Source organism: Culicoides brevitarsis, chromosome 2, assembly GCF_036172545.1.
Source record: "Culicoides brevitarsis isolate CSIRO-B50_1 chromosome 2, AGI_CSIRO_Cbre_v1, whole genome shotgun sequence".
Lineage (NCBI taxonomy): Eukaryota > Metazoa > Arthropoda > Insecta > Diptera > Ceratopogonidae > Culicoides > Culicoides brevitarsis.
In genome coordinates this window covers 8,392,810-8,407,286 of record NC_087086.1, presented here as the reverse complement: position 1 = coordinate 8,407,286, position 14,477 = coordinate 8,392,810, and the positions used below count along the sequence as shown (strand labels likewise).

Here is a 14,477-nt window from a genome sequence, read left to right as displayed (position 1 = left end):
CTTTTTCCAAAAATATCTCTTTCACATATGTTTCTCCAATCCCTTTTGGCAACACTTAAAATTCATTTGATACTTTTCTTTTGTCTCCCATAAAATAGCAAAACCTCAATCCAAAACACATCATAAAGTATTAACTTATCGCTTGATTCGTGATTTTAATATTTTTACGAGAAAAACTTTAAACTTTTGCGTCGTTGTCGCTCAAATGAGGTAGAAATGGGTTTTGATGGCGCAATAAACACCTAAGATGATAAGAAATGCTGTGAAATGAGGTAAATTCCTGCCTGAAGCGAGCGACACAAACACATTGTCAATTTATTAAATAAATCTTTTGCACACGACGAAGAAAAGGTTATTGCGAAAAGGTCATTTACCACGCTCCAGTTAGACATATCACGCCATCAACCCACTTTTTGCACCTTTTTACACGTGCAGCCGGGCCCATGTCTTAATCATATGTCAAACGGTGTGAAAATTGTTACGATGTGCAAATTGTCTTCTACCTTCACGCTCTATTGCACCTTCATCTGGCTCGTTATTCGGTGCTGCCATTCTGTGTCGATGCGAGATACGGAGTTTAGTGGTTTGGGCATCACAAACACCAACACAGTTTATACAGACAATTAGCACATGAACAGCAGCAACAACAACAACTATGAAATATGAGACAAAAGTGAGGTAAGGTCCCTTAACGATACAATGAAAATTCTAATAAATGCATCGTTCGTGTGCGTTGTTGTTGTCAATGTGTGCGTTTTTGTCTCTCTTCTTTTTCACAAGACTCCAACTCGTCGTAGAAAATAAATAAATAAATGTAGAATGAGAAGGAAAGAGAACAAAAGCTCTGTGATTTAAAAATTGCTTAATTTTAGCATTTTTTTCAAAGGATTTATTCAATTTTAACAATTTTTTCAAAAAATTCGAATTAGCAAAAAGCGATTCTCAAATTTCAAAAGAATTTTTTTAAATTGACATCAATTTGTTTTTGGAAAAAAATCAAAAAAAAATTCATAAATTTTAATTTATCAAATATTAAGTTTGAATTTTCAAAGAATTAAAAAAAATCCATTTCTAATAAAACTAAGGTATGCAATGTACATTACATATTAAATTTGCAATTTTTACGAGTTTTGACGTTCATTTCTAAATTTTTTAATTACATAAACCTTCTAATGACTAAAGCGAGTATATAAAATCAAGCCTTTGAGTAATTTGTAAATTTTAAATGCGATTTATTGCGTTACAAAAGTTGTATGGTCAAGGCTACCCCTTAGATATAAAATCTTATCTACAAATGAAGTAAAAAATAATTGAATTTAGAAATTAATTTTTTTAAGCAATATAGAAACTCTTTAATATGTCAAATCAAATTTTTAATTTAGTTAATTTAATTTTTCTGACATTTTGAATTAGCAATAAGCGATTCGCAAATTTTTTATATTATTATTAATTAAATTTTTGATCTTTGAGTTTGAGTTTCGTCTTAAAGTTTAAATATACTTTCGAAAATTTTAGATTTTTTCCTTAAATATGGATTATATTATCAAAATTTCATCGAGATTTATATTAAAATTTAATATTCAACCCCTTTTGTTATGCAATGAAGCCTACAAAGCAAATTTATCATTTTTAGCAAGTTCTAAAATACTTTTTTGAATTTTTAGACCTTATAAACCTTCTCATGACTCCAAAGATTTTTTTAAAATAAATCTTTAGAAGTATTTGTAAAGCCTTAACTCGAGTTAAAGCGTTACAAAGCTTTTACGAAAAACTTTTTAATTGGTTTTTAAAGCTTTTGAAGTAATATTAAGTTTCATGACCTTCAAATAACCTCTAATAAAATATTGATTTTTTCAGTTTTTAAAGAAACAAATTCCTTAAATAACTTAAAATTACCTCCTTTAACTTCACAGAGCGTAGAAAGAAGCCAGCAGCACCATGTTTATGCCATTTATATTCTTAATTCTCACATGGATGATATATGATTTTGTCTGTGTGTGCCTCAAGACTTATGATAGGTGTCTATATGACTAAGTATGTACTGCTGAAAAATTGTTGTTTGCTTCTAGCCCAAAATTTGGTATTCCGGTCAAAAAAAAAACAGCAAAAATATGTAGAAGGGATCCATTTTAACAACAAGAAAAAAAACATGAGTGGTCATTCGAGGATTACTTTGCAGCATGATAGATCTCAACAAATTTCGTGTGTGTGTGTGGGTTCGAGAGTATGCGATAAGAGAGACGACATAAATGCATTTAGACTCATGTGTCTTGCTTAAGGCACACAATTTATCCGCTCGAATGCTACAACTGGAGAGATCTCTTTCGCACATAATGTAAACGTTTTAAGGATACTTGAGTGTACAAGGAAGCCACGTACGTCGATGCATGCGAGTTTGTATTTTGCAAAAACTTCCATTATATTATCCCCTTGAGTTTTTGTTTTCAGTTCCATTCTGCCATTTTTTTTTGTTCACAAGTCCGACGACGAAAAAAGGACTTGAAAAGAGAGAATGCAGCAGCAACAACAACAACGATCAGAACATGGTTTGTCCATTAAGATTCGTACATTTGATGTGTAATAAAGTAAATGTTGTTCCACAATTTTTTTTGCGATGTCAAAAATAAAAATTTTTAAACACGGAACAAAAAATGTCCAAAGGGAAATTTTTTTTCGTGTCCTTTAAAAAAAATTGGGTGCTAAAAACCGACGACGACGACAAGTCAACGACTTCAAAATTGACTCTGCTACTCAATTTTCACGAGGAAATTTACTTTACTAAGCTTTATTGTATTTATTTTTATTACTTACAGCGAAATCGAATTCTTTAAAGAACGTTTGTTTTGTCACAAAAAAGAGGCCATGGCGAATACAAAAGCAAAAAAAAACGCGGACTCGTAAAATTTTATGGAAATTGGTTTGTAATACAGAGATTTTTTTTTCAGTATTTGAGCGAAATGTGGAAGAAGAACAGACTTTTGCAATATTATTTAATGGGAAAAATTATCACGGAGACGGAAAGAGACATAAAGGAACATCGATATATCCTTTGTGGCATAAGCAGCGACGACGACGTCTGATGTTATCTGTTGAGGGGCGACGTCGTTGTAAAGATGATAATAGAAAAAGATACTTGCAAGTGAATTTTGAAAGTAAAATGAGATTCAGGAGTTTTTTTTTATGAGAAAATAAAACAAAAAGAGCTTTGAAAGGGAAGTTTTGGAGACTTTTTATCTTAGTTTGGGATCAAATGCTATTAAAAAGCTAATTTTTTGATGAGATTTTGCTCAAAATGGAAATGATAAAAAATATTTATGAAAAAAAAAAAATAAAATTGGGTCTTAAAAAAATATTCGATTTAAAAAAATATATAAAAAAATAATAAAATATAAAAATTTTTATTTATTTTTTTTTTAATTATTTAATATTTATTTATTTTTTGAAATTAAATAAATTTATAAATAATTAAAAATATTTATAAATTTATTTTTTTTTATTTTCTGAATTTTTTTAAATTTTATTATCTGGAAATATTTTAAAAATTTTGTTATAAATTAATAAATAATTTCAAAATAATTATTAAATAATTTATTAATTTATAATAAAATTTTTAAAATATTTTCATATAATAAAATTTAAAAAAAACCAAAAAATTAAGAAAAAAAAATAAAAATTTTTAATTATTAATAAATTTATTTAATTTAAAAAAATAAATAAATATAAAATAATCAAAAAAAAATAAATAAAAATCTTTATACTTTACTAATTTATTTTTAAATTTTCTTACAAAAATTATAATTAATTTTCTAAAATAAAATAATTTTTTTAAATTAATTTTTATTATTTTTTTAGTAAATAATTTTGTTTTAACAAAGTAAATTAAATTTAAGAAAATTAAAAAAAAAATAAATTTTTACTTTAAGTTTTTATAAAAAAAAAATATTTCCAACATTTGTAAACATGTAAAAATAAAAATCCAATTTTCCAAGAAAAATAACAAATGGCAAGGAAAATTTCACAGAAAACATTTTTACTATAAACCGTAGTAACTCATCTTTTCTCCGAATTCTGACAAAAAACCAATTTCTCATCCCATAATTCTTTCCAATTCTTCAAAAATCCCGACTTTGAAGTAATTGTTGACAAAAGAAAAACTTTTTCGACAAATCAAAGTAAAAAGTGCCTTTCCACATTATTTCACTTTTGACCGGATTTTATCTCAAAAAAACTTCAAAGAAAGAAGTGATTTCCTGTTTTGAAACATTGTCGAAAAATTAATCACAAACAATGGTCCCTCATAATCTCTCAACCAGCCATTAGTCGTTTAACGTATTCATCGATGCGATGTTATCATGTTAACTTTTTCTGAGGTTTTTGATTTGCTTGTCACAATACTTGTAAAAGTTTTCGGCACGCATCCATAATTGGCTTTTGTGTCACCTCAGGCATGTCTGAACGAGAGGAAAAGAAGAAATTTTTTCGGGTTTTCCCTTTTTATTTTATTTTTCGGTAACAACAAATAAACCCGATAACATTTTTATTATTAATAAAACGTTTCCGCTTATTATGGCAACCAATCCTTTCTGTGTGACGAGCGGGTATGAGGCTACCCAACATCAAACCTTTTTTACCAACTTTAAAATTCTACCGAAAAATTTACGTGTGGATTGAGGAGAGGAGTTAAAGTACATAAATTGATACATAACAAACAGAGAATGAATGGAAATGATTTAAAAAAATTTTTTTTGGATAAGTTACTTGAGCGTATTTTGTTTTGAAATTAAACTCAAAAGGGGTCCTAAAATTGATTTTTAGGAGGTCAGAAAATCTCAAAAGGTTTCTAAATTTGTTTTTAAATAATTTTTATTAATAATTCAATTTGCTTTATAAGACATTAAATTGACGATAGGGGTCTTAAGATTTTTTTGAGGTCTCAAAACTTTGCCTTAAGGTTTTAAGATTTTTCCTTGAGGTCTTAATATTTTTCCTTGAGGTCTTAAGATTTTTCCTTGAGGTCTCAAAATTTTGCCTTGAGGTCTCAAAATTTTGCCTTGAGGTCTTAAAGTTGGTTAAAGACAAGTTAAATAGACCTTTGAGTATCTTGTAAAGTTCATTGAGAGCTTTAAAAAAGCTTTTTAATTAATTTAAGACCTCTAATTTGCCCTTAAAGTTTAAAATTTCCTTTTATAGAGTTAACTTTAAATTTTGGGGTCCTAAAATTTTATCTTAATATTTCAAGAAATTGACTTGAAACTTTAATCTAGCAATTCGTTAACTTTCATTAAAGGTTTTGAACTAACCTTCAATGTCTTAAAAGTTTAACTTGGGTACTTAAGATAACATTTAAGACCTCTAATTTGACTTCAGAGGTCACTTAAATTTTGATGTCTAAAATTTTTTAGCTTTTAAATTTAACTTTTATGATTACTTAAATGAGCTTTGAGCTATTTATCCTGTAGTTTATTTGAGAAAAGCTCAATATTTTTCCATTAGGGTCTTAAAAATTTATTTGAGGTCCCAAAAATTCAAAAAAGTTAAAAATTTCTACATAAAACCCTTAAGTAATTTTTCAAGGTCATTCAAGGTCAATATAATAATATTTTAAAATTATTACAAAAAAGCCTCTTTTTTTAAAGCGTAACGGACAACAAAAAATAACCTCAATTTTTTTCAAAACTCTTTGAAATGCGGTAGAAAAAAAAACGAGTCACATAAAAGCAAAAGCCATTTATTTTTAATACAAAATGTTTTATCTTTCGTACGGAATAAATTTATATAACTGAATATTATTATCAGGGGCCGATTTTGAATAAATGTACGTCGTACACGAGTGTGTGTGTGTGTATTGTATACGTGCAGTAAAATGCCGCAATATGTTTAATTTTGCATAAAATCAGACCAAAACCAATAATGAAAGGAGTGAATAGCAGTCATTGTCGACGTCATAGGGTGTCCCTGTCGAATTCGTTCGACGTAACAAACTTTTTGGATAATCAAATATTTGACACATACCAACCTGGATGATGTGAAAAGCCCCACAGAATCACAAAAAAAAAGTCGAATTCATGCATTTTGTAACCGAATTCAAACCAATACCGCACGCACCAAATTTCATTTACTTGTATGCTTTTTGCTTATTATTTGGGCTGTTTGTTTTGATTCTGCTCCATCTCTCTCTCTCTCTCTCTCGGGTGAATTGAAGTTTCTCCTCGATTCTAACAACTTGAACACTCATCGTTCAAATATTTATTGTTTGAATTCATTTTCGGTACCTGATTCGAGTGAGCGAACAATGTGTTATCCTCACATGAATTTATTTATGTGTCGCACCGACACCGAAATATGACAAAAGGGCAAAAAACTTCATGATTTTCTTAGACAGGTATGTCGAAAACTTGCAAGAAAAAGGTTTGATCTGTCCTTTTTTCTGTGTGGCGTCGTTGCTTGTTGTTGTTTTGTATTATAAATCAGATTCTGACAAAAGTTGGGAAAACAACACACGAAACACAGAGACATGTGTGGCTTATTTTTATTAAAGAAAATTTATTGCCTTTTGTATTTTTTTTTATGTTTTAATTTAGTGAACTTTGTAAGGATTGAATGTTTTAGGGGTAAAAACATAAAAGTGACACATTGGAATAAAAAAAAGAGATGTGACGAAATTCAGGGTTTAAATTTTTTTTTGGCATTAAAGCTAAATAGATCAATAAACCCGAGTTTTAGACATAAATCAGCATGTGACATGTGGAAATATAAATAAAATTTGGTCATAATTTCCGGAAAATATTTTATGATTTTTTTTGGGACTGAATGAGAAACATTTTCGTAAAATTAGAAATTTGGGTCAGTTTTTGTAAAATTTTCCATTAATTTTATTTCAAACAATTAATTAAATTTTATTAAAATAATTTCAATTTTAAATTAGATTAGTTGAAATTAAATTTTAATAAAAATAATTTAAATAAATAAAAATTAATTGAAAATATAATATAAACAATTATTTAAATTAAAATTAAAATATAATAAAAATTAAAACAAAAAAAAATATTAAAAAAAATTAAACTGAAAATTTAAAAAAAAATATTTATAATTAGTTTTTAATTTAATTTTATTTAAATTTATTTTTTTAAATTTAAAAATAAATTTTTATAAAATTAATTTAAATAAAATTAAAATTAATTTTTAATTAAATTATAAAGTAAATAAATTAAATTTTTTATTTTTAATTAGAATTTTATTTTTAATTTAATTTTTTTTTTGAATAATATTTTCAATTAAATTTTATTTAAATTTAATATCAATTAATTTTTTATTTTTATAAAAAAAAATTAAAAAAATAAAGAAAATGTAAAATTTTACAAAAAAATGTCAAAAAAAAAATATATATTTTTTTTAAATTTGTTTATAATATTTATTTATTTTATCTAATTTTTTGTTTTTAAAAATAATTTAAAAATATTTTTAATAAATTTTTAAAAATTTATAATATTTTAAATTCCAGTTTTTTTATTAAAAAAATATTATTTTAATTTTTTTTTTAGAATTTCAAACAAATTCCATTTAAAAAGGCAAGAAATTCATGTTTATTGAATAAAATCCGCTCGATTTGATTCGCAAAATTAAAAATTCCGTAAATCATGGATGAAGGTGCACTAAAACAGTTCCAATAAAACGAAAATCTTTCTCTCTCTGTGATTCCCTTTCGCAAAATATTTGATTAATATAATTAGCACAACCTCACTGCACTGCCTCGCTCACTCAGACACACGGCACGAAATATCTTCTGCTCAATTTATCATACAACTCTGTAGTATTTTATCAAAAACCTCATGCACCGTAGCTCCGTATATTGGATTTTGCAGCCAACATTAACCTAATCCTATCCGATTTTAAAACAAAATCCCTGTGAGTCGTCCGTGTGTGAGTGTGTGCAGCTCGTCACGACAACATGACAAACTAAAATTTTGCATTTCATTATTGCGGTATCGGGGAGGTATGGCGCTGCTGAGAGTCGAACGGCGTTCATGCAAACATTTTGCAAACACGCACAGGGGATAAAATTTAATATTCACTTGAACACTGGCCGAGCAATGTCGCTTTATATGGTCATCGCTCCGCCATCTCTCTCTCTTTTTGTGCCGTCAGATAACGTTTTAAAACTGAAACAAACTATCATCAATTTATCTCGGTGTACTTGGGCAGAGACAAACTAAGCCCCAAAATGTTCAAAAAACTTTTTAAATACCTCGTGTGTGTGCTCGCAACTAATATTTGATTAGATTATGCAAAATGCGAATGACGACGACGACGAACGCACATGTTGCGCCAAAATGTTTCCCTCTAATTGTCTTTATCATAATTCGCATAATCATCAGTTCGGGTAGCACGACAGATGGATCCATTGCCATGATAAACGAGCGACAATATTGATATTAAACAGATTACTTTTTCGACAGTCAAATTTTGTCGAATATTTTGCGTCAATTTATGAGACTTTGAATTTTCCTTTGTTGATTGTTTTTATAAGATCGTTATTAGTTTTGGCGGGAACCAACTGTAGTGCATTTTGAGTTTACATTAATTTCTAAATTTTTTATAACTTTTTTCTAATTTTTTTAATAAATTTTTAATTTCTTAAATTAATTTAATTAAATAATTTTTAATTCTTAATTTTTAATTAAATAAAATTTTTTAAATAATTATTTTTTTAATTTAAAAAATTTTTAAACCACGTGATTCTTTCAAATATAAAAATTTTTTAACCACGTGATTTTTTTAAATATAAAAATTTTTTAGCCACGTGACTTTTCAAATTTAAAAATAATTACACCACGTGATTTTTTTAAATATAAAAATTTTTTAACCACGTGATATTTTCAAATATAAAAATTTTTTAACCACGTGACTATTTAAAATATAAAAAATTTTTAACTTCTTAAATATTTTTAAACATAAAAATTTTTTAGCCACGTGACTTTTTCAAATTTAAAAATAGTTAAACCACGTGATTTTTTTAAATATGAAAATTTATTAACCACGTGACTTTTTCAAATATAAAAAAATTTTTAGTTTCTTAAATTTTTTAAACATAAAAATTTTTTAACCACGTGACAGGTTCAAATTTCAAAAAAAATTGAACCACGTAGTTTTTTTAAAAATAAAAAATTTTTAACCACGTGACTTTTTCAAATTTAAAATAATTTAACCACGTGATTTTTTTAAATATAAAAATTTATTAACCACGTGACTTTTTCAAATATAAAAAATTTTTAGTTTCTTAAATTTTTTAAACATAAAAACTTTTTAACCACGTGACTTTTTCAAATATAAAATATTTTTAGCTTCTTAAATTTTTTAAACATAAAATTTTTTTAACCACGTGACTTTTTCAAATTTAAAAATAATTTAACTACGTAGTTTTTTTTAATATAAAAATTTTTTAACCACGTGACTTTTTCAAATTTAAAAAAATTTTAACCACGTAATTTTTTTAAATATAAAAAAAATTTAAGCACGTGACTTTTTTAACATAAGAAATTTTTAACCACGTGAATTTTTCAAATTTAAAAAAAATTTAACCACGTGATTTTTTTATATATAAAAATTTTTTAACCACGTGACTTTTTCAAATATAAAATATTTTTAACTTCTTAAATTTTTTAAACATAAAATTTTTTTAACCACGTGATATTTTCAAATATAAAAATTTTTTAACCACGTGACTATTTAAAATATAAAAAATTTTTAACTTCTTAAATATTTTTAAACATAAAAATTTATTAACCACGTGACTTTTTCAAATATAAAAAAATTTTTAGTTTCTTAAATTTTTTAAACATAAAAATTTTTTAACCACGTGACAGGTTCAAATTTCAAAAAAAAATTGAACCACGTAGTTTTTTTAAAAATAAAAAATTTTTAACCACGTGACTTTTTCAAATTTACATATTATTTAACCACGTGATTTTTTTAAATATAAAAATTTATTAACCACATGACTTTTTCAAATATAAAAAATTTTTAGTTTCTTAAATTTTTTAAACATAAAAACTTTTTAACCACGTGACTTTTTCAAATATAAAATATTTTTAGCTTCTTAAATTTTTTAAACATAAAATTTTTTTAACCACGTGACTTTTTCAAATTTAAAAATAATTTAACTACGTAGTTTTTTTTTAATATAAAAATTTTTTAACCACGTGACTTTTTCAAATTTAAAAAAATTTTAACCACGTAATTTTTTTAAATATAAAAAAAATTTAAGCACGTGACTTTTTTAACATAAGAAATTTTTAACCACGTGAATTTTTCAAATTTAAAAAAAATTTAACCACGTGATTTTTTTATATATAAAAATTTTTTAACCACGTGACTTTTTCAAATACAAAATATTTTTAACTTCTTAAATTTTTTAAACATAAAATTTTTTTAACCACGTGACTTTTTCAAATTTAAAAATAACTTAATTACGTGACTTTTTTAACATATAAATTTTTTAACCACGTGACTTTTTCAAATTTAAAAATAATTTAACCACGTGACTTTTAAATATAAAAAAATTTCAAACCACGTGATTTTTTCAAGTAATTATCATCAAGCCAAATAGAGCATTTTCTTCTTTTATAACGCAAAAACTCGCCAAAAAGCCATTATCGACGGCACCAAGTGCTGAGGGAGGAGCACCAACAAAGCGGCAATTAAAGATGAAATATTTTAATGTATTTCAGCTTTAATTGCTGTTTTCAACTTGACTTTCGCAATAAAATCTCAATCAAAAAGTTAAAATCAATTTTCGCTCTGTGTGATGTAAGAAGAGAATTTAATTTGTTTGGGGTACTTACCTATCATCGTAGACGAATCCCGCATTCAGGGTATTTACATATAAGAGAAATGCTAGCACACAGCAACCCAAGCTTATGTAATCCAGTCTGCAAAGAGAGAGAGAGAGAAAAAAGATAAAGAAAAGAAGAAATGCATTAGTAAAGTCATCAATTTTTAATGTCAATTTTTATGTATTTTTCCATTTGTGTACTTCTTACTCACTACTTTGAATGTGCTTGACTCGCACACGAAAATTGTATGAATATAAAAGGGATTTTTATGTTAAAAAATGGAAGAGAATTGAAAAAAAAACTGAAAAGAAAGGCATTTGGAGGAAAATTGCTGAGTAGTTAATAGAAAATAAGGTAATTCCGAGTGATTTTAATGGTAATTGACTCTCTCGCTTTCTTTCTTCCTGACATTTACATGTTCTTAACATTTGACTTGTGGGTCTTTAAATTGTAATTTGTTGGAGGAATGGAAGAAAAACGAGCAATTGATTGTTGCCAATAATAATAGAGAGAAAAGTAGAACAATGTCGATTTTTATGCTGAGTAGCGGAATTATTAAAGAGAAAATTTTTTGGATAAAAAGCTAATTTAATCCTCGTTTTGTAAATAAAGACAATTTAAAAATTAAAAAACAAAAAAAAAATAAAAAAAAATTTGTATTAAAAATTAAATAAAAATTTTCTATTTGTATAAAAAAAATGTTTTAGGATTTTGATTTTCATATTAAAAATCGATTAAAGAGGCAATTTTTCATCGATAAAAATGATTTTTTTGTATTTTTAATTAAATTTAATTTGAAAAAAAAAGAAATCGTAGAAAAAAAATTTTTTAACAAAATTCGGCTAAAGAAGCATTTTACAATTAGAAATTTTTGCTTGTCGGTAAAAAATTTTTATATTCAAGTTAAAAAAAAAAATTAAAAGTCGATTTAAAAGATATTTTTTGTTAAAAAAAAATTTTGATTTAAAAAAAAAATTAATTGTTCGAAAAAAAATTTTTTTTTTTTAATAAAAAGTTAAATAATTTTTTTTTCAACGAAAATCGATTAAAAAAGATTTTTAATTTTTTTCGATTAAAAAAATTTGTATGAAAAATTGTTTTCAGATTCTAATTTTCATATTAAAATCGATGAAAAACAAATTTTTAACAAAAAATCGATTGTAGAGGCAATTTTTGGTCGATTAAAATGATTTTTCTTTCGAAATATTAAAAATTTTCTTAAAAATTCCGTTCAAAATAATTTTTAATCAAAATTCGATAAAAAAAAAGATAAAAACCAATCAAAATTGAAAAAATTTGATTAAAATTCGTTTAAAGATTTTTTTTCAAATAAACGAAAAATATTATTATTAGAAATTAAATAATTTTTTTTTTAAATTGCTTGAAGAGACAAATTTTTTGTATATTAAGTTAAAAAAAAATAATAAAAAGTCGATTGAAAAATGTTTAACAAAAAAAAACCATTAAAAAGCAATTTTTATTAAAAAAAATTCGTTAAAAAATTTTTTTTTTAATAATATTTTTTTTGTGAATAAAAGTTCATGAATAAATTTTTTAATAAAAAATTGATTAAAAAAAATAATTTTCATTATAAAATTTCGATTAAAATGAAAAAAATTGTATGAAAAATCGATCAAAAAGACAAATATTTTCATTCAAAGCTCAAAGAAACGTCAATTTTTAGTTAAATTGGCACAAATTATCACATTCAGTGACCCATATCAGAAAATTTAATCATCACATAGACAAAAAAGCTGCCTTTTATCATCAATTTCAATGAAAATTGCGCACACCTGCAGACGTGCAACCTACGTTCGCCCCATATAAATTCAAGCAGAACATCCAAATTACTTTTTCCGACCACGCGCCAGTAATTCATAGTTGACGTCAAATCGATATTCGTCTCTCCTCCCTTTATTTTTAATTGAAGGTATTCATTTTTCACCGTCCTCGTCGTCGTCGTCCTTGCTACCTTCATGGCACGTTGTTCGTCGCAATTAACATTGAATGGCGAAAAAAAAGGAAGAAGAAGAAAAAATTGCTTCTTTCGCACAACATAAAGGTTCAATCTCAAGGATACAATCATCGTCGTACCCAACGAACATCATTTTAATTATATATTTCTATTAATGCGTCTTCGGTATCTGTGTCAGCTCTCGTTTCCTGACAAATGTTACGACATCCAAGGAAGGTGTACGACAACGTCAGTAGTCATTAGTACACTATCTCCATTTAAATGTCGCTTCTTGTGCTATCTCCCTGCCTCGCGCACACACACACAAGTTTACTTCTAATTATAAATTATTGGTAACATGAGATTTGTGGTGTAATTATAAGAGAGTCCCAAACGGAGAAGACGAGAATGTTCGTGAATTGTCAGAATTTTGTGATTCGAAAGGTCAAAATTTAGCGAGTAAAAAATTGAAGAAAAATCGTATTTTTTGAATTTTAAATTTATTATTTCAAGGTCAAAATGTTTTTAGAGTAAAAATTAAAAAAAAATATATTTCAAGACATTTTTGATAATTTGAATTATTTTTTTTTAATTAGTTTATTAAAATAATTATAAAATTATTAAAAAAAATATTTTTTAATTTTATTTTTTTATATTTCAAAAAAAATCAAATTTTTATAAAAAATTTTTCATTTTTTTCTAAATTTTTTTTTATATTTAATTATTTATCTTATTTTATTTTAATTTATTTTTTTTTAATTTTTTAATTATTTAAATTATTAAAAAAAAAAATATTTTTTAATTTATTTTTTTTTTTATATTTAAAAAAATATAAAAAAAAAATTAAAGTTTTATAAGAAATTTTTATTTTTTTTTAATTTTATTTAATAATTTAATAATATTTTTTGTGTTTTTATTTTATTTTATTTTTTGAATTCTATTTTATTTTTTTTTTAATATTTAATTTTTTTTTTATCATTTAAATTATTAAAAAAAAAAATTTCAGAAAAAAATTAAAAATCTCCAATGAAAATCTCAAGGCCTTTTATTTTTAAATTTTCAATTATTTTTTTTATTTTTAAAATTTTAACCTTTTAATTAGCTTAAAATGGTTTTTTAAAATTTATAAATTTATGACATTTTTAAAAATTTTTTTAATTATTAAAATTAATTAAAATAAAATAAAATAAATTAAAATCAATTAAATTAAATTATTAAATTAATTAATTATTAATTAAATTAATTTAATTTTAATTAAAAAGAAGAATTTCAAAAAATTAAAATATTTTTACCTGAGAGACACAAATTTCGTACAATATACTCGAGACTTTTGTACCGCAATCGCATTATAGACACACAAAATGTGCCTACATGGTTTCGAAAGCATTTGATAAGATACTGCCGACACCGAGACATTGAAATCTTCTTATTACATTGACAGGCTGACGGCACTTTTCGCCTGGCAAGTCATCGTACCTCTGAAATTTGTGTCAAAAAGTACCCTCGTTACAGCGTTGTCATGTTTACTTTTATACGTGACTCGGTTCCCGTTACAAGCCAACATCGAAGAAATACATAAAGAAAGTAAATGAAAGTATAAATCTTTCCTTTTTTCATTATTATGTCTGTTTGTGTTTTTTGCCTTATTACGAGTTCTCTTCTTGCGAAAGCCTTTTAATTAACGAAATTTT

At 24.9% G+C, this 14,477-nt stretch overlaps 1 protein-coding gene across 1 annotated transcript in view; it reads right to left on the bottom strand.

The window, feature by feature from the left end:
* The window catches only part of LOC134829964 (protein O-mannosyl-transferase TMTC2), a 98,061-nt gene that overhangs the window by 70,725 nt on the left and 12,859 nt on the right, over nucleotides 1–14,477 (bottom strand). The window contains exon 3 of the mRNA XM_063843286.1: nucleotides 10,842–10,928. Within this exon, the coding sequence (XP_063699356.1) occupies nucleotides 10,842–10,928 (87 nt within the window). The remainder of the gene's footprint in view (nucleotides 1–10,841; nucleotides 10,929–14,477) is intronic.